Source organism: Megalobrama amblycephala, linkage group LG10 (genome assembly GCF_018812025.1).
Source record: "Megalobrama amblycephala isolate DHTTF-2021 linkage group LG10, ASM1881202v1, whole genome shotgun sequence".
NCBI lineage: Eukaryota > Metazoa > Chordata > Actinopteri > Cypriniformes > Xenocyprididae > Megalobrama > Megalobrama amblycephala.
Window position 1 is genome coordinate 36,229,473 of NC_063053.1, and position 20,587 is coordinate 36,250,059.

Here is a 20,587-nt window from a genome sequence, read left to right on the forward strand (position 1 = left end):
TGGTTTTCTTCAACAATCATTTGATTTATCATAACATTTTAGGCAGTGCACAGTTGGATAATGTTTCATATTCTCATGGGTGTTGCAACTTTATTGTAAAGTCTCTTCATAAACACATCGAAGGCTGGGTCCAGTGACCGCAAACATGCAATGTACAACTCTTTTGTAACACCTCCCTTCATTCAGCTTCCTGTGAAAGAACTGTTTCTCTAACTAAGCTAATGTGATTTGTTTCTTCAAGTATTATTCCCACAAGTGTACCCACAAGGCTCTTCAGTGGTTCATTGCTGCAACAAAATAGTTTCAGTAACAGACCTTCTGAAAAACCAGTTTTTCAGTAGAGGTTACAATGTTCTCGATGTTAACTGGTGGTTTTTCAGATACTGAAAGGCACGGAAAATGTTTGTTCCAGCAGATAAAAATGATATTTTTAGTTATATATTAGGACCACAATGGACTTTTGTTTAAAAAAAAGACTTTGACGAGTATAAACTCGTCATGGGTTGATTATTACTAAACACAAGCGGCATCATCCACCCTTTGACTCATTAACTGTGTGGGCTAAAAAAACACACACAGAGGAAACTAGCTGACCAAGTTGGTTGTCAGGCAGTGTGCAACTTCCCTTTCATCAAAAATTATGTCTATAACTGTCAAGCGAGGCTGCACGTCACAGACACAAACCCTGCTGAAGCGTATGGGTCTCACATTCACCACTCCCTGAAGAAGACAAGCGAGACGCTCGTTGCAGTTTATAGTGATGGAACCAACAACAATCAGAGAAGGATACTTGGTGAAAAAGGTAAGAGTTGGAGTTTTATCTTGTGGTACAATAGCTTTAGGGTTTGTGAGATTTTTTTTGTAAGATGTGTCAATATAACTGAATTCTGGTCATTTTACTGACAATTAAAATTGAAGAAACAGACTCACCACAAAGCACTGATGTCATGAGATTGTTTAGTCATTTTTTCGCCCATGGCATTGATCCATTTGGAGAATAGAACGGGAAACGTCCTCTTTCTTTTCCAAAAATAAAACCCAATTAGTGCAGCATTTAACACATATTGTCCACAGTTCATTTTTGACCTTACGGTTCTTTGGATTGAATTCTTTCAAAGGGTTTAATGTGGACTTTTTTGAGACAGCATTTTTCTGTTTCTCTGAAAAACTGGAATAATTTGTGAATCAGGATCTAGCAACTGAAAGTACAGTATAGTAATTCTGACCACAACATATGAGAGCTAAAATACAGAACTGAAAATGACAGAAATTGAATGTTTCCACTTCACTAAATTCATTTGTGATTGTGCTGTTGCAAACAGTCCTGATGTAATCTTTTGCCTGAAACAATTTGTTTACTTTAACCTCGGGAAAAATGTTTTTTGAATTTAGTATTTTTTCATGTCATTACATTTTTTAGAGCATAAGAAACAAATATGTATATATATATATAAAATTCATATGTTATGCTATGTCCTTGGAAGTGGACTCATTGTTAAAAAAATATGATGACATGATATAATGACATGTATAGGCAAAAACAATGGGATTTTTTTTTTTTCATTCACCAATAAATTTTTAGGTTTCAGGAGTTTTTTTAATCAAACTTTGTTTAAAGATGATTCTCAACTATGTTATGAAAGATATAATGGAATGAATTGATAAACCATTTTACTTCATGCAAGATGTGGGTAAAATGGCCATACATGGGGTTCCCCATTCGATACAATGTATCTAATTTGCATATTAATGTGTTCTTGGAGCAACATGTAATGAAAAAAGAAGTATAAATAATATACATATGAATAATATAAATAAATAATGGGAGTAATAGTTGGCAACATATTCATAATAATATCTAATATTTCATAGGAATATTGATATTTCCATATTCTCCCAAAAAACCTGATAAACATGATTTAGTCCTGGTGTCCTCCTCTGAGGACATGTATGAAATCAATGTTTTGTAACAGAAAGTCATATTTTGATTAGAAATCCTATAACATTTTCCTGAGATGTTGATTTATAACAAACAGTTTGAAAATGAGTCAGATTTAAATGATAATTACAAAATATTATCATATTTCCATAAGAGTGCTAAATTTCACCATTCAGTAATTTTTAAAGTCCAAGGAGAAGCTTTTGATATCTCTGAAAAGCCCTGAATGTGCTCTTTACAGGATATCCAGGCTTAAAACTGTCACATGTATGGTGTCAGAGAAATTCACTAAAATATAATGTCCTCGTACGAAGACAGAGGGACCCAGGAGGTTAATCTTATAGCTCATCAAGTATTGAGTCAGTACATGTACTTTGGCCATTTTAGGAAGCTAAAGTCTTTATGTTCTGTAGGGTACTGTGCTGAACACGTGGAAAGTGGTGTGGGTGGTGTTAGCAGATGATGCCATCGAGTTTTACAAGAAGAAGACGGACAACAGTCCGAAGGGAATGATCCCTCTGAAGGGGGCGACTCTGACCAGCCCATGCCAGGATTTCACTAAAAGAACGGTGGAGGAACCACAACTCTGTAAAACCAATATACCTCTGACAAATCTTGATTGTTTCATTAATATCTTCCTTCGTATGCTTTTCAACAGCTAGTGTTTAAGGTCAGTGCAGCTAAGAAACAGGACCATTTCTTCCAAGCGACACACCTGGAGGAAAGGGAGCTTTGGGTTAAAGATGTCAAGAGAGCGATCACTTGTTTACAGGGCGGCAAGAAGTTTGCCAGGAAGTCAACGCGGAGATCCATTCGGTTACCGGAAAATGTTAACCTGAGGTATAACCTTATGATTTCAGTTATAAAACTGCACTGAACAAAAGTTTTCAGACCAACTTAAAAAAAGCGAAGATAAATCTAAAAACATTTTGTTAGTCAATGTTTAATTTCATTCACTTATAAAAAAGACAGCTCTGAAAGACCTTAAAGTCAGCATGAAACAGAAGTTGATCTAGTCTTTTTCCCTATTGTGACGTATATCGAGTGAAACGCTTCTCAAACAAGAACAAATACAGGGCGGGGCTTGATTTTGTCCATGGGGAATTGATTGGATGGTTGTGGTTTGCTATTGGTGGATCTCATGTGAGTGACAAGTTGCCCCACCCTCATCATCAGAGAAGATGGATAAATCATTTATAATAAATTCTGCAATATTCTGTAAAAAATAAAGTCAGAATAGCGAGTTATAAAGTCAGAATTGCGTGATATAAAATCAGAATTGTGTTATAAAGTCAGAACTTCGAGTTATAAAGTCAGAATTGCGAGATATAAAGTCAGAATTGCGAGTTATAAAGTCAGAATTGCGAGATATAAAGTCAGAATTGCGAGATATAAAGTCAGAATTGCGAGTTATAAAGTCAGAATTGCGAGATATAAAGTCAGAATTGCGAGATATAAAGTCAGAATTCCGAGATATAAAGTCAGAATTGCGAGATATAAAGTCAGAATTGCGAGTTATAAAGTCAGAATTGCGAGATATAAAGTCAGAATTGCGTGATATAAAATCAGAATTGCGAGATATAAAGTCAGAATTGCGAGTTATAAAGTCAGAATTGCGAGATATAAAGTCAGAATTGCGAGTTATAAAGTCAGAATTCCGAGATATAAAGTCAGAATTCCGAGATATAAAGTCAGAATTGCGAGATATAAAGTCAGAATTGCGAGTTATAAAGTCAGAATTGCGAGATATAAAGTCAGAATTCCGAGATATAAAGTCAGAATTGCGAGATATAAAGTCAGAATTGCGAGTTATAAAGTCAGAATTGCGAGATATAAAGTCAGAATTGCGAGATATAAAGTCAGAATTCCGAGATATAAAGTCAGAATTGCGAGATATAAAGTCAGAATTGCGAGTTATAAAGTCAGAATTGCGAGATATAAAGTCAGAATTGCGAGTTATAAAGTCAGAATTGCGAGATATAAAGTCAGAATTGCGAGTTATAAAGTCAGAATTGCGAGATATAAAGTCAGAATTGCGAGATATAAAGTCAGAATTGCGAGTTATAAAGTCAGAATTGCGAGATATAAAGTCAGAATTGCGAGATATAAAGTCAGAATTCCGAGATATAAAGTCAGAATTGCGAGATATAAAGTCAGAACTTCGAGTTATAAAGTCAGAATTGCGAGATATAAAGTCAGAATTGCGAGATATAAAGTCAGAATTGCGAGTTATAAAGTCAGAATTGCGAGATATAAAGTCAGAATTGCGAGTTATAAAGTCAGAATTGCGAGATATAAAGTCAGAATTGCGAGTTATAAAGTCAGAATTGCGAGATATAAAGTCAGAATTGCGAGTTATAAAGTCAGAATTGCGAGATATAAAGTCAGAATTGTGTTATAAAGTCAGAATTGCGAATTATAAAGTCAGAACTTCGAGTTATAAAGTCAGAATTGCGAGATATAAAGTCAGAATTGCGAGTTATAAAGTCAGAACTTCGAGTTATAAAGTCAGAATTGCGAGATATAAAGTCAGAATTGCGAGTTATAAAGTCAGAATTGCGAGATATAAAGTCAGAATTGCGAGATATAAAGTCAGAATTGCGAGTTATAAAGTCAGAATTGCGAGTTATAAAGTCAGAATTGCGAGATATAAAGTCAGAATTGCGAGATATAAAGTCAGAATTGCGAGTTATAAAGTCAGAATTGCGAGTTATAAAGTCAGAATTGCGAGTTATAAAGTCAGAATTGCGAGATATAAAGTCAGAATTGCGAGATATAAAGTCAGAATTGCGAGTTATAAAGTCAGAATTGCGAGTTATAAAGTCAGAATTGCGAGATATAAAGTCAGAATTGCGAGATATAAAGTCAGAATTGCGAGTTATAAAGTCAGAATTGCGAGTTATAAAGTCAGAATTGCGAGATATAAAGTCAGAATTGTGAGTTATAAAGTCAGAATTTTGAGTTATAAAGTCAGAATTGCGAATTATAAAGTCAGAATTGTGAGATAAAAATAAAAACCTTATTTAATTTTTTATTTAGTGGCGGAAACAAGCTTCCATAGTATTCTGCTAAAACTTGAGAAATGTGATAAATAAAGTTTGAAAGACCCTGCTGTGAATTGTAAAACTGTTTAAACATTGCTTTTGTTCTGTCTGTTTTCAGTGAACTGTATGTTCTAATGAAAGATCAAGACACAGGTGTTAAAGAGCTGAAGCTAGAGAAGGACAAAAGGCTGTTTAATCACTGTTTCACAGGTGAGTTACTCATTTCATAACATCATAAAATAAAGAACTAGACAAAACCGGACTTACTGCTACAACTAAAGTGCCTAGACACAGCTGAATGATTACTGAGGTAATTTCCTCTGCAGAAACATCTCCATTTAATCTCTCTAATCTCTAATCTCGTAAATGTCATCTCATGGATCTTCTGTGATGGTCTACTTGCAGGAAACACAGTGATCGACTGGTTGATCGCTGAGGGGAAGGCCAGAAACAGACCTGAAGGACTGATGCTGGCCAGCGGACTGCTCAATGAGGGATTCCTGCAGCCCGCTGGAGACGTGTCCAAAGATGGGGCAGAGAAAGGAGCAGAGTGTGTTTTCTTGGACCAAATTGAGGCTCTTTATTATTTTGTAAGTAATCATATAGAGCACTATTATTTACTGGCTCTATTGCAAAACCTGAGTGAGTTGTCAGAAAAAAAATTTGCAAAAATTGTACCTTTAGGGGTACAACAGCTTGTCACTGGGACACAACCCTTAAAGAGGACCTATTATGCTTTTTTTCCATGTTGATCTTCCTTTAGTGTGTAATGTTGCTGTTTCTCCAAAGCACAAAGTCACTCCAGCGGAAGTGATTCTCTATGTCCACTTTCAACCACTTCTGACCTGATTTCTTCAAGGAGAGGGTTTATGGGAGGGTAAATGTATGGGCTTTTTTAGTTCTTTCTATCTAATGGACAAAATAAGCTCACACAATTTACATATGAACACGACAGAGATGGCAGAAAAAGAGAGCATCAGCTTTCGTTTCTGTTCTGTTCTCTGTGTTAGAAATCAGGAATGGTGAGAGAACATCATGCTTGGTGCATTTATCATCTTTTAACCGTTTAAATCCCGTCTGGCTAGCGTGCTTCCCGTAATGTTTATGCATTATGTCAGTAGGTGGAGAGTAGGTGGTCTTTTGTGGCTGTTCGAACGCATTCGACCACATGAGCGTCTACACTACGAAAGCAAACCGGGTGTTTTCGACTACCTCTCGAAAGTGGACAATCTCAAAATGTTTTATGCCTGTATTCAGCATTGTTCACTTGTGACTGGATTGATGAAAACACTTCTTGATACCAGGTGTAAACAGGGCCTTAGAGTAGTAACATGTACCCGTAAGGTACTACTATGAACCTTTTAGGGGTAAAAAGGTACAAAGTTGTCTTTTTAAGGGTTCTGCCCCAGTGGCAAGCTGCCGGACCCCTAAAGGTACAAATTTTGCACATTTTGGCAGTATTTTAAGACATCATAAGAACTCTTGACACAATTGTCTGTTTTAAAGAACAAGAAATATAAGCTTAATAATATATTATAAATATATAATTATTCATTAAAAAAGTGATTAAAAATAGCTTCTTCCTTGGCAATATGCTAAAGTGAAACTGAAATGTGTGAATTATCTTATGCACTTCTCATGAGTCTTTGTATCTTGGTGAGATTGAAAGACGTGTATAAGGCATGTGCAAAAACATTGAAGTGGTGTATGAAGCGAGAGCTGTTGTTGAGGCTGTGCATGTTTGTTGATTTGCAGGCAGATAGTGGTTTCTTTTGTGAGGGTTACTCCAGTGATGAAGATGTGATCATGAAAGAGGAGTTCAGAGGTGCGATAGTCAAACAGGGCTGTTTGCTGAAACAGGTAAGCTAAAATAGACCAAGTTCTGTCATGAAACTCTAGATGCACAGGCTGATGGGTGCTTAACGCAACCTGCTGACAATTACATCTTAGTTGCTGCTCAACATTCAAATAGTCGGTCAGTGTATGCTACGCACTTTTAAAGTTCCTCTGAAACCCTCCACCTTCCCCAGCTCCACATGTATAGATTAGCTACATGTCATTTTTATAGATGCTATTTGTGCAGCAGCAGCTTTTCTTACATGCTCACAGCCAGAAAAAGCTAAAAGCGCTGTATTCTGCTGCCAGGCCAGTAGTTGGCGATGTCACTTTGTAAAGAAACGATACGCACCTAAACAGTGTTATGTAAATGGCGCCTCGACCGTTGAACAGACACTGGCATTGTTATTTCAGCAGGTTGGTGATTGGATGCGTAAGAATCTCACAAAACCTGTCAGGATTAAACCCCAGAATTAAAAGAAAGATATAAGAAAGTAGGCAACACTTTACAATAAAGTCTCCTTTGTTAACATTAGTTATTGCATCAGGCAACCTGATCTAACAATGAGCAGCATGTTTTTACAGTAGTTATTGACCTTTGTTAATGTTACTTAAATGTTCATTTTAGTTCACAGTGCATTAACTAATGTTAACAGTACAACTCTTGAACTTAAAGGATTAGTTCACTTCAGAATTAAAATTTCCTAATAATTTACTCACCCCCATGTCATCCAAGATGTTCATGTCTTTCTTTCTTCAGTCGAAAAGAAATGAGGAAAACATTCCAGGATTTTTCTCCATATAGTGGACTTCACTGGGGTTCAAATGTCAGTTTCAGTGCAGGTTCAAAGAGCTCTACATGATCCCAGACGAGGAATAAGAGTCTTATCTAGAGAAACCATCGCTCATTTTCTAAAAAATAAAATAAAACTGTATATACTTTTAACCACAAATGCTCGTCTTGCACTTGAATAAGACCCTTATTCGTCGTCTGGGATCATGTAGAGCTCTTTGAAGCTGAAACTGACATTTGAACCCGTTGAACCCCAGTGAAGTCCACTATATGGAGAAAAATCCTGGAATGTTTTCCTAATTTCTTTTCGACTGAAGAAAGAAAGACTTGAACATCTTGGATGACATGGAGGTGAGTAAATTATCAGGAAATTTGAATTGTATTAATAAATGTAGAGATTAACATTAACTAAGATTAATGCTGTAGAATTATTGTTCATGTTAACTAATGTAGTTTACTAATGTTAATAAATTAAACCTTATTGTAAAGTGTTACCTCAAAGCAAACTAAGCTATTAGTTTTACAATTATTTAAACAAGCATTGATTTTAATGGTCCCATATTAATTTTCTTCTTGCAAAATATAAGTATTTACAGTATTTATAAGTGTTTATACTAACGGGGCTGTTGAATGCTCGAATCTGCTCGTTCTAAGGTGTGCAATTATTTTCAGGGAAATGCACGGTTAAAGTAGTTCCAGGCAGGTCTTGACCGCATTACAGTTCTATATCACTTCGCCAAATGATTTCACATTTCAATAGATCCTACAGCTTACAACCACAAAAGAAACAAAACCCACAACGACACTGACCAAGCAAATAAATATAGTAAACAATAGGGTGAAAACGACAAATTATTGTCATGTTTTTTGCCACAAAATATGTTTATTGTGTCCTGAAAGCGCACTCGCTCTCTTTCAACTCTACACAGGTCACACTCCCACAGAAACGTTTTGTCTGCGCTGCTCTGATGAATTAATAATCAGTAAAATAGTTTGGCACCTTAAGAGCTACATGACTCACCAGCGAGGTAATAACTGTGCGGTTCTTGAGGTACATAAAATTTTAGTTTCGCTATTAGTTGAGACTCCCGTGAGAGAGGCACAGACACTCAGGAAAGGCTAATTCACATGCTTACTCTCTCTCTCTAGTATGTTAAAGTGCATATTGCAGGTTTAACATTTTTTTCGAGATGAATATATAACATTGTACAAAAAATACCATATAAAAAGGTACTGCAGGGTTTAAAAATGTTTTGCGAGACATAAGGGCATTAATTTAGTAGATAAAGTGACGGTCTCTGTAAAACCCGCTTTTTTTTCAGCGTCGCGTCATTTTACGTCACTACAGGGAGATGTTCGCAGAGCTCAGTGTTGATTCAGTGCAGAATATATTGGTATTTAGCAACAGCGGCCGTGAATCAGTGTGTTTTCGGTAGTTTTTGTATTCTATTTATCATCGTAATGGTAAATTATTGTGTTTGTGGAGGTTGCACAAACTCCAGCCAGTCAGGACATCGAGAACAGAGGTTTACTAACAAGAAAAACTACGCTGCTATCTTCTGTGCCGGGGTTTGTTTTGTGCAGGTGAAGAGACGGGACTTCACTTCTGCATCTGCGTCGAAAAACGCGTTCATTTTAGACTGGAGGATTATCATCCTGGCGATATGATGGAGTTCAACATTGTAATACTTCTGTAAATGATTATATTAAATGAATAAACTTACACACGCTATGCTTCTTCACCGTTTTTACTTGAATCAATTTCAACACTGATGAATACAAATTATGTACACATGCATACAGTCTCACACTCACACAAAACAGTTTTGAATGATGTGCTGGTAATGTAAATACTCCAATTTCACGCATGCCATGCATGTAAACTTATATATACATTCAAGTTCACACAACTACATAATCACGGCGTCATACATCCTCACACTATCAGTGAATGGGCACGGAATAAACTCATAACACAGAATTAATGAATAAAGGATAACATGAAACACATACAGTAACACTATATGTTTGGCCGCCGGCGGGAAATGATCACGGATCCGTCAGAGATGCAGCTCGATGAAGACTTACGGTGCACATTTTAAGTTTTGTGTTTGATTATTACATTTGCTAACTACCAAATCAGTCGTGATAAGAAACGGCTATATCACGTAACGTTAGTGTGGACGGATATTAACGCGTGTGACATACGCTTGATCAAAGTTTATTCGTTTCTGTTATTAGTAATCAGTTAGGCCTACTCCTAGATACCAATTTTGCTATTGCCTGATTCATGATAATAATCTGTACAATTTGTGATCTGAGCACATGTCGTTACCTAACGTTATATCTATAAGCTAACACCGGTTCTGCCTGTTCTCCACTGCTTCTCCTCACACAACAGCTCAATTTGTCTCTTTTGACCGTTATTCTGTCTAATTCTGGTCTGTCCCTGCTCTCTTGACCACATAGCAGGCTAATTGTATGGCTGTGATTAGTTATACGAGTTAAATAAGCATTTACAATTTCCTCAGCATCCGAACTTCATTGCGATCCATTGTTTTCCTACAGTTTATATTGATCGCGTTCCCTTCAGTGACGTCACGTCCGATTAGGCATTTTTCAGATGCGGAAGTAAAATTTTCTCACAAAAAACGACTCCAGAAGCCTATGTAGCGTATTTATGCGTGTTTTTTCAAGAAAATCCATTTCATACATTATTTTTCTACACATTGAATCACTAAAGCTCTAACCTGCAATATGCCCTTTAATAACTGTATCGATGGTATTATTCTGCTATCAAGGCTCAAGCCTCCATTACTACTTCTGAAATGACGTGGAATGAGCAACAACGGAGGCTTAAAGGAGTTCCACTTTTAAATACACTTTTCCTGCCGAAAAAGGACATTCGGGATGCTCTCTGTCATACATGCGCTTCGCACACACACGCAAGGTCTCTCTCTCGCTCCCTATCCCTCTCTGCCGTGCGCGCGCTGGTTTGAAACACAGTCTCTATGCGCGCTCTTGCTCGCTCGCTCTAGATTCCGGGAGATTTTAACTAATTTGCGGGCATCAGGGAGCCGCTATCAATATGCGGGAGACTCCCGGAACTTCCGGGAGACTTGGGATGTCTGATGTCTTTCTTTCGTCAGTCGAAAAGAAATTAAGGTTTTTGATGAAAACATTCCAGGATTATTCTCCTTATATTGTATTTCAATGGCTACCAACAGGTTGAAGGTCCATATTACAGTTTCAGTGCAGCTTCAAGGGCTTTAAACGATATCAGATGAGTAATAAGGGTCTTATCTAGCGAAACGATCGGTCATTTTCGAAAAAAAAATACAACCGTTTATGCTTTATAAACAAAATATCGCCTTGAACGTACTTTCCGCTTCCGCATTCTTCATAACGCTTACGCTGAATGTCCTACGCCTTCCCTATTCAACTTACGGAAAAAAACGAAACTGGCGCCGTGTTCGTTCCGTAAGTAGAATAGGGAAGGCGTAGGACATTCAGCGTAAGCGTTATGAAGAATGCGGAAGCGGAGAGTACGTTCAAGGCCATATTTTGTTTATAAAGCATAAACGGTTGTATTTTTTTTCGAAAATGACCGATCGCTTCGCTAGATAAGACCCTTATTACCAAAGTCCCTTTAAGACAAGTCATTTCACTCGGCGGCCATCTTTGAAACGCCTCTCGGGCATCCTGGGCATCATGCCCTATCTCTTTGAATGGGGAAACATCAAATTCTCCAAAACTGTTCGCCAACCTTACGATTAAATTTCATATTTGAAACCAACAATGAAATCTAACAACAACCAGCTCATAAATTTAGTTTCTAAACGCTCGAATCATGACAAAAAAACTGTATTTTTCAGGCTGGATCAAGCTAATGCGCATGCGCAGACCTAAATGCGCATCTCTTCGGAGGCGCGAGTCTGACTGTTTCTATAGAAACCAGTGATTCTAACGGCAGCTGAAGTGACGCGAAGACTTTACCAGTCGGCGATTGGCTCTTATTTAGAAGGCGGGACTTATTCCGCCATATTGCGCGTTACACTTTCTCCCATTCAAAACAATAGAGGGTATGCACGTGACGTCACTGTCGACCGTTAGGACTGCGGTTACGCACGCTGAGTGGCAAAAGACTGAGCGGTAGCATTGGTTTTCAGCGTGAATGTCGCGAAAAACACACAAAACACATTCAAAACGGGAAAGAGCTTTGCAGCTGACTGTACAAATAGATTTGACACAAACCCTGAGGTATTTATTTAAAAACTAGAGAAAGCAACAAAAAAAAGAAGCAAATGGATCACTGCAAGTCACGGAAACAGCTGGACTCCAGGCAAAAAAACATGGATTTGCAGTCGAATTGTTGGATTTTGAGGTAAAATCATACCTTATATATTGTATTGTTATATATTATGTTGACAACTCATCAATTATATATTTTCCATCTTATATTATGCATAATTGGATGTTTTTAAATAAACAACACTGCCAAAAACTATACTATAAAACTATATATGTTTTAGGGCTGGACAATATGACGATATAACATTGATATAAGTGATTAAGCAGATTTAAATATTGTAGTTATATAAAATATTTACAGGCAGATTTGCTTTATGTATTTCCCCGGCGTCAAATCAGGCACATATAAATGTCAGGAAACACGACTCCTGGCTGCATGTCAATATCCATGGATTAGGTTGATTTGACAAGTTGTAAGAAACACTTTGGAGTCCAACCTTTAGGGTAATTCGTTAGTTTTACTCGCGTTTTTGCCGTTTCTCCTATTAATCCAGTTACTCAGCAGGTTCTTTTGCCACTCAGTCCAGCTGATGGAGCGCATTTTCGGCGGGAAAGTGACGTCGATGCATACTCTCTATACGAGTGACATACGAGTCTTGTGTTATTCTATAGTCTTTTTTATTACTCATCTGATATCGTTTAAAGCCTTTGAAGCTGCACTGAAACTGTAATATGGACCTTCAATCTGTTGGTAGCCATTGAAATACACTATATGGAGAAAAATCCTGGAATGTTTTCATCAAAAACCTTAATTTCTTTTCGACTGACGAAAGAAAGACATGAACATCTTGGATGACATGGGGGGTGAGTAAATTTATCAGGAAAAAGTGTATTTAAAAGTGGACTTATCCTTTAATGCGTAAGAAATTAGTCCCACACACAAGAGTGTTTTAAGGACAAAAACCTGACAAATGTCTTGAAATACTACATCGAAACAGTGTCTTGAGGTGTGGTAACCGTAGTATAAGTGGAATAATTGACTCCGGGCAAAATAATGCACACCCGAGGTGTAACTCCGCTTCACGCCGTGGCCGCATTACCAACTCGGGATTATTTTCTAAGAATTCAACAGCCCGGAGTCAATTATTCCTTACATAAGAAAGATGTTTTCAGACATTTCATCTTTCTTTCTTTCTTTCTTTCTTTCTTTCTTTCTTTCTTTCTTTCTTGTTTGTTTGTTTGTTTGTTTGTCTTATACAGGGTCACCGGCGAAAGAACTGGAAAGTAAGAAAGTTTATCCTTAGAGATGATCCTGCTTATATTCACTACTATGATCCCACCAAGGTAAACATGTTCCTATCATATTTAAACATTATATATGTATATACATTATAATATTTTATATATATATATATATATATATATATATATATATATATATATATATATATATATATAAATGTAACATTAAAACATACTTTTGTATGGTGTGTCTGTCTCTGTAAGGGTGAGAATGATCCGCTCGGCTCCATTCACCTGCGTGGCTCAGTCGTGACTGCGGTGGAATATGTGCCTGATGGTACGACGACTCCATCTAAATGATAAAACAAAACATGATCACAACAACACATCCATTTTAAATATGCCAAATTCTAATGAGACACAAAATCTGTCAAGAACGTTTCATATATATATATAACATTGAAACTGTAAAGCATTTATACAATATAGAATGTATGCAAATGTTTCTCTCTCTTATAAACTCCTGCAGCCAAGAAACTGGAGGCTGATGGGAATTTCTTTGAGATCATCACTTCGGATGAGACGCACTACTACCTGCAGGCAGCTACATCTGATGAGCGCAAGGATTGGATCAAAGCCATACAAAGTGTTGCAAAGTCAGGAAAATAACAGTATTAGATCCATCCTGTGGTCTGAAAAACTACAAACTCGCTCATTAAAGACAGAGTTGGGATCTGTTGGAAAGAAAGAAAGGTCTCCTCTTCAGCATTTTCTAAAAATAAAAACTCTAATTTGTTTCTTCACCTTCCGTATTTGGCAAAAACAATAGGCTTTCTAACGGTCATGTGACACATTTTGTCACATAAAAAAAAAAGAAGTTAGAGACAGGATGTGGGCAAATGTGTTGTTTCACCAGAGACTGATACTGAATGCCATTTATCTGTCCATCCAGAACTGTCAACGCAATGGAAAGCATGTTTGGGGAATCTTCAATGGCCAGCATTTTCCTGTCTATATTTAAACTAGTAGCACTTCCTGTTTTTATCTTGAGTTGTTCCAGATATAGAGATGTAACAGTCTGGTAGTGTAACAAAAACTGTCTAAAATCATCACAGCCCTACTGCTATACATATATGAACTTACAATCTTCTATAACTAATAACTATATAACTTAACAACTATCTTTCAGTTACATGCATTTACAATGTAAGTACTTGGAGCAACACAATAAAAGTGAAAAGAAAAAACACTGTTTGAAATATATGCTATGTTAAATGCAAATAAAAATTAGAAGATAATTGCAACTTTTTATCTCACAATTCTGACCTTTTTTCCTCAGAATTAAGAGATTGTAATTTACAATTTGGACATTATAACTCGCAAAAACAGTTTTTGAGATGTAAACTTGTAACTGAGTTATAAAGTCTGAACCGAAAAATCACAATTCAGACTTTTTTCCCTCAGAATTTTGAGATATACTTGCAATTCTGAGAAAAAAAAGTTTCCATATTCTTTGTGTACTTTAATACTACAATGGTGTTAGACGCTATACTGCCATCTATCTGCACAATAAATAATTACATTACCTGTCCATCAAAAAGTAGCAACTTGAGCATCAATACTGAGGATTTTCTCTATCATCAAACCATCCACCTTGTGTAAGGTGTACGGATGTTTACGCTTGTTTTTGTCTTCTGATCTCAGACATTTTCAGTCAGATACTGATTCCCATTCAAAGTGGAACTTCAATGCTGCGTCATGAAGTTGATGTTATGGGGAACACCCTCAGTGTGACCGGTGTCTGAACACATGTAACAAACACACCAATTTATTGGCCGACGGCAGTCCATGACATCACAAGCAGAGCGTGCGTGAGTAAAAGAGGTCATCAGGAGCCGCTTTGTTTGTATATGCGTGTAGGACGAGAATCTGTTGGAGCACATTGGACTCTCGAGGGAGCTAGATGGGCTCATTGTGATGCATTTATGGTAATTCATTTGCAGTAGGACGCTCTGTTTTTACTTCATTCTCTTAGAGTGATGAGAATCAAGCATTTGCATGGAGTGCGTTTGGCTCTCGAGGAAGCTGAATGCATTTACTGAGATGCGTTCGCTGTGGGAAGCTCCACACATGTTTGACTCTCTCGAGAGAGATGAGAGTCGAGCCCATTTTGTGGATTTGAAAGCTTGCTCTGAAACTACAGCAAATTCTTCCTGTCAAAAATTTGATTTATTAAAGGTGCCATCGAACATTTTTTTACAAGATGTAATATAAGTCTAAGGTGTCCCCTGAATGTGTCTGTGAAGCTTCAGCTCAAAATACCCCATAGATTTTTTTTAATTAATTTTTTTAACTGCCTATTTTGGGGAATAATTAAATATGCACCGATTCAGGCTGCGGCCCCTTTAATTCCTCACACTCGCCTTAACCAGCATAAACAAAGTTCACATAATATAGTCACATAATAAGTTCACACTAATATAACCCTCAAAATGGATCTTTACATGATACTGCATGCATACATCAGATCATGTAAGTACAGTATTTATTTGGATGTTTACATTTGATTCTGAATGAGTTTGATAGTGCTCCGTGGCTAAAGCTAACATTACACACTGTTGGAGAGATTTATAAAGAATGAAGTTGTGTTTATGAATTACACAGACTGCAAGTGTTTAAAAATGAAAATAGCGACGGCTCTCTTGTCTCCGTGAATACAGTAAGAAAAGATGGTAACTTTAACCACATTTAACAGTACATTAGCAACATGCTAATGAAACATTTAGAAAGACAATTTACAAATATCACTAAAAATATCATGTAATCATGGATCATGTCAGTTATTATTGCTCCATCTGCCATTTGTCGCTGTTGTTCTTGCTTGCTTACCTAGTCTGATGATTCAGCTGTGCACAGATCCAGACGTTAATACTGGCTGCCCTTGTCTAATGCCTTGAACATGAGCTGGCATATGCAAATATTGGGGTCATACATATTAATGATCCCGACTGTTACGTAACAGTCGGTGTTATGTTGAGATTCGCCTGTTCTTCGGAGGTCTTTTAAAAAAATGAGATTTATATAAGAAGGAGGAAACAATGGAGTTTGAGACTCACTGTATGTCATTTCCATGTACTGAACTCTTGTTATTCAACTATGCCGAGGTAAATTCAATTTTCCATTCGATGGCACCTTTAAAGGGTTAATTCACCCAAAATTGAAATTTCCGTCATTAATTACTCCCTATACTACGACCCTCATGTCGTTCCAACACTTGTAAGACCTTCGTTCATCTTCAGAACACAAATTAAGATATTTTTGATGAAATCCAATGGCTCAGTGAGGCCTCCATTGACAGCAAGATAATTAAAACATATTTAAAACAGTTCATGTGACTGCAGTGGTTCAACCTTAATGTTATGAAGTGACGAGAATACTTTTTGTGTGCCAAAAAAAACAAAATAACGACTTTATTCATTAATATCTAGTGATGGGCGATTTCAAAACACTGCTTCATGAAGCTTCAAAGCTTTACGAATCTTTTGTTTGTTGTTTATTGTTGAACAAAGTAGTTTTTTTTTCATTTTTTTGTGCACAGAAAGTATTCTCGTCGCTTCATAACATTAAGGTTGAACCACTGCAGTCACATGACTGTTTTAACGATGTCTTTAGTAGCTTTCTGGGCATTGAAAGTGTTAATTATCTTGCTGTCTATGCGGGCCTCACTGAGCCATCGGATTTCATCAAAAATATCTTAATTTGTGTTCTGAAGATGAACGAAGGTCTTACGGGTGTGGAACGACATGAGGGTAAATTTTCATTTTTGGGTGAAATAACCCTTTAAACTTTATTTTGGTGGTCCACTTCAGACATTTTACTAGTGTTCTACAGTTTAGTCGACTGTTAGGTTAGGGATATAGTAGAATAAGGTGAAAGTTACTTATAGTCAGTAGAATGTCTGTGGGCGGACAATCAAAATAGTGTCTAGATCTGAGGAATTAGATACAGAGAGTGAGATGAGGTGGGTGTTATTTATACTCCACCTCCTCTGCTGCCAGGCCTACCTAATGAGAGGTCTTATCTATTGAGGCAGTTAAAAAAAGCTGCATAAGCCCATATCTAGCCATCAGTGCCACTAAACACACGGCCAATGCATCGGCCGTCCAACGGATGCTATAGTTGCCACGGAGAGGCATCTGTGATAAAGAGAAAGAGAAAACTTTTCTCTTTGATGCTCTGATCTCACATTATGGCCTCTTCAGACTGCCGTAGAGAAGCTATAAAGGCAAGGCCTCAGTCAGCAACTTTCAGGAGATATAAGAGGCTTTTGCACTATAGGAACCTTTTCATAGTTCCCAGAATTATTGGCGGAAGTACTCGGATTTTGCTGTGTTCGCACCACAGGAACTAGGAATGATTTTATTTCTAGGAATTCCTTTTGGGGAACTAAATTAGCTCAGAGTAGAGACTTTTTAATGTTTTTAAAATAAGTCTCTTCTGCTCACCAAGGCTTCGTTTATTTGATCCAGCAAAAACAGTAAGATTGTGAAATAGTTTTCTATTTGAATATATTTTAAAATGCTATTTATTTCTGTGATCAAAGCTGAATTTTCAGCATCATTACTCCAGTCTTCAGTGTCACATGATCCTTCAGAAATCATTCTGATATGATGATTTGCTGCTCAAGAAACATTCATTATTATTATCAACAAATGAAAACAGTTGTGCACAATTTTTTTTTTTATTATTATTGGATGAATAGAAAGTTTAAAAGAACACAATTTATCTGAAATATAAAGCTTTTGCCACTTTACAAATGTCTTCACTGTCACTTTTGATCAATTTAATGCATCGTTGTTGAATAAAAGTATTAAAGTGCCCCTATTATGCCTTTTTTAAGGTTCCTAATATTGTTTTGGGAGTCTCCTACAACAGGTTTACATGCATGCAAGGTCAAAAAACACTTTCGTTTTCTCATAACATACATTTAATTTCACATCCAGTTCTGAATGTTTTGTAAATGAATCGTTTGAAGCAGTTCAAAGAATCAGTTTCTCTAAACCCCTCCTTGAGCCTACACTGCTCTGATTGGTCAGATGGCCCAATCCTTTGTGATTAGAATACTTCAACTAGTTAGCATGGACTAGCATCTTAACATCCTGTTACAATACAGAGCTCCACTCTACTGTAATAATAAAAACGCAGAGGAAAAAAACAGTTTGTTTTGTATGTTGTAAACTCCAATGTAAGCCAAGCACAAATGTGAATAGCTGATAATGCATTACACTTTGTAAACAATCCTTGATCATTACTCCAAGTAATAAGATAGACAAGCTGCATTAATCGACACATTTGTAGACGATATTGGACCCACATCTGAATAGCAGAACTACAGAAACGTGAGTTAGCCGGTTAGCAGGAGACATACAGACGAGGGTGTACGTTACACAACATGACATACAAAACTATGAATTTTGAACGATCACTAGAAAATATAAACATCAATTATTAATCATTCTTACAGGTTGAGATTCAGAGGAACAAGCTGGTCCAAATGAACTGGGCATTGATCCATATTTTAAGACCAAGCGTTTTGTGAATCCTGCGTTAAACTCACTGAGGTTTGAGAAGTAAAATGACAGGAACACAACAAAAGATTGAACTGTTGTTGCTGAAATAATTAATTTTCCCTGGCGTCTGCATGCGCAATAAGCAGTGATGGGAATAACGGCGTTATAAATAACGCGCGTTACTAACGCCGTTACTTTTTTCAGTAACAAGTAATCAAACGAATTACTTTTTCTCCCGTTACAACGCCGTTAGCGTTACTGACAAAAAAAATGCCGCGTTAAGTGGGCGGGCAATATGCTAATGTTTCACTGTGACGTCACAACGAAACGGCTTGGGATTCGTTTTACAAACGACTCGTTTAATTGACTCAGAGTCGACTCTTACTTTTGAGAGACAATAACTTTATATACGGTGCACTTTCAGATTTAAAACTTTGCAGGATGTTTTCATTCACTTAGAGCTGTGTTACACACTACATGAAAGGTCATTTTCAAAAATCCATAATAGGAGCGCTTTAATTTCTTTCCAATACTTTTGAATGGTAGTGATAATGTTACAAAAGCTTTCTTCTATTTCAGATAAATGTAACCCTTTTTATTGCTTACACCCTGCATATGAGGGCATGATTGTGTGAAATAAATTAAAGGTGGAACGTGATCCCCTCTTCATGTTTCACCAGCTGAGCTGGAAGAAGCGCAGACTAAAAGTGAAGGTGTCGCCCAGAGGTCGTGTTAACCGAAAATTTTCCGTCATTGACGGAATTTTTTTTTATCAATGACGGAAAAATCTGAAGGCCGTCCGTCACGGTGACAGATTACACTCAGGGTGATCTACTGTAAATTGTAACTGTAATTCCCACCCCTGTCCAGTTGGTGGCGAGTGCGCTCCAATGTAGCAGCAGAGCACTGGATCCAGAACAAAAATAAAACTGGCAGGAATCTTTTGCTATGCGTTTGATACTGATAACGCACAGGCGAGTACCCAGAAGCTACAACTCTCTATCACGCCACATTAAAGAGCGCCAAAACGGTATTTATTGCTTGAATTTCTTAATGAAATGGACAGAATTTGAAATCTGAGACTTTTGTTCCATATCAAAAGCAACACAAAGCGTCCCAGCTAGAAATTTTTTGTTCTAAAAATGTTCTGAGAACATTATCATGTATTGTTCTTATAATGTTTTTAGCGGGTAGTTTTATTTTAGTTCCCAGAATGTTCTTCTATAAGTTAGGATAACATTCTTTAAAAAACATTCTAAAAATGTTTAGCAATAACATTGTTAGAACATTATTCCCTAACGTTCTTATAATGTTTTCAGCGGGTAGTTTTATTTTAGTTCCCAGAATGTTCTTCTAAATGTTAGGATAACATTCTCTAAAAAACATTCTACAAATGTTTAGCGATAACATTCTTAGAACATTATTCCCTAACGTTCTTATAATGTTTTCAGCGGGTAGTTTTATTTTAGTTCCCAGAATGTTCTTCTAAATGTTAGGATAACATTCTCTAAAAAATATTCTACAAATGTTTAGCAATAACATTGTTAGAACATTATTCCCTAATGTTCTTATAATGTTTTTAGCGGGTAGTTTTATTTTAGTTCCCAGAATGTTCTTCTAAATGTTAGGATAACATTCTCTAAAAAACATTCTACAAATGTTTAGCGATAACATTCTTAGAACATTATTCCCTAACGTTCTTATAATGTTTTCAGCGGGTAGTTTTATTTTAGTTCCCAGAATGTTCTTCTAAATGTTAGGATAACATTCTCTAAAAAACATTCTACAAATGTTTAGCGATAACATTCTTAGAACATTATTCCCTAACGTTCTTATAATGTTTTTAGCGGGTAGTTTTATTTTAGTTCCCAGAATGTTCTTCTAAATGTTAGGATAACATTCTCTAAAAAAC

The 20,587-nt window shown here is 36.7% G+C and overlaps 1 protein-coding gene across 1 annotated transcript; it reads left to right on the forward strand.

The window, feature by feature from the left end:
• Window positions 1-603: 603 nt before the first annotated feature.
• Window positions 604-14,409, forward strand: plek (pleckstrin). The gene is made up of 9 exons (XM_048205929.1): window positions 604-802; window positions 2,353-2,508; window positions 2,598-2,779; window positions 5,102-5,193; window positions 5,389-5,573; window positions 6,739-6,843; window positions 13,124-13,207; window positions 13,370-13,442; window positions 13,635-14,409. Exons 1-9 carry the CDS (start codon window positions 761-763, stop codon window positions 13,772-13,774), a joined length of 1,059 nt encoding a protein of 352 aa, XP_048061886.1. The 5' UTR covers window positions 604-760; the 3' UTR covers window positions 13,775-14,409.
• Window positions 14,410-20,587: the final 6,178 nt, after the last annotated feature.

Excerpts from the sequence above, each read along its gene's own strand:
- plek (XM_048205929.1), top strand. The coding sequence starts at position 761 with ATGGAACCAACAACAATCAGAGAAGGATACTTGGTGAAAAAG. Across the intron at positions 2,780-5,101 it reads CCGGAAAATGTTAACCTGAG|TGAACTGTATGTTCTAATGA; the intron begins GTATAACCTTAT and ends GTCTGTTTTCAG. Across the intron at positions 13,208-13,369 it reads ACTACTATGATCCCACCAAG|GGTGAGAATGATCCGCTCGG; the intron begins GTAAACATGTTC and ends TGTCTCTGTAAG.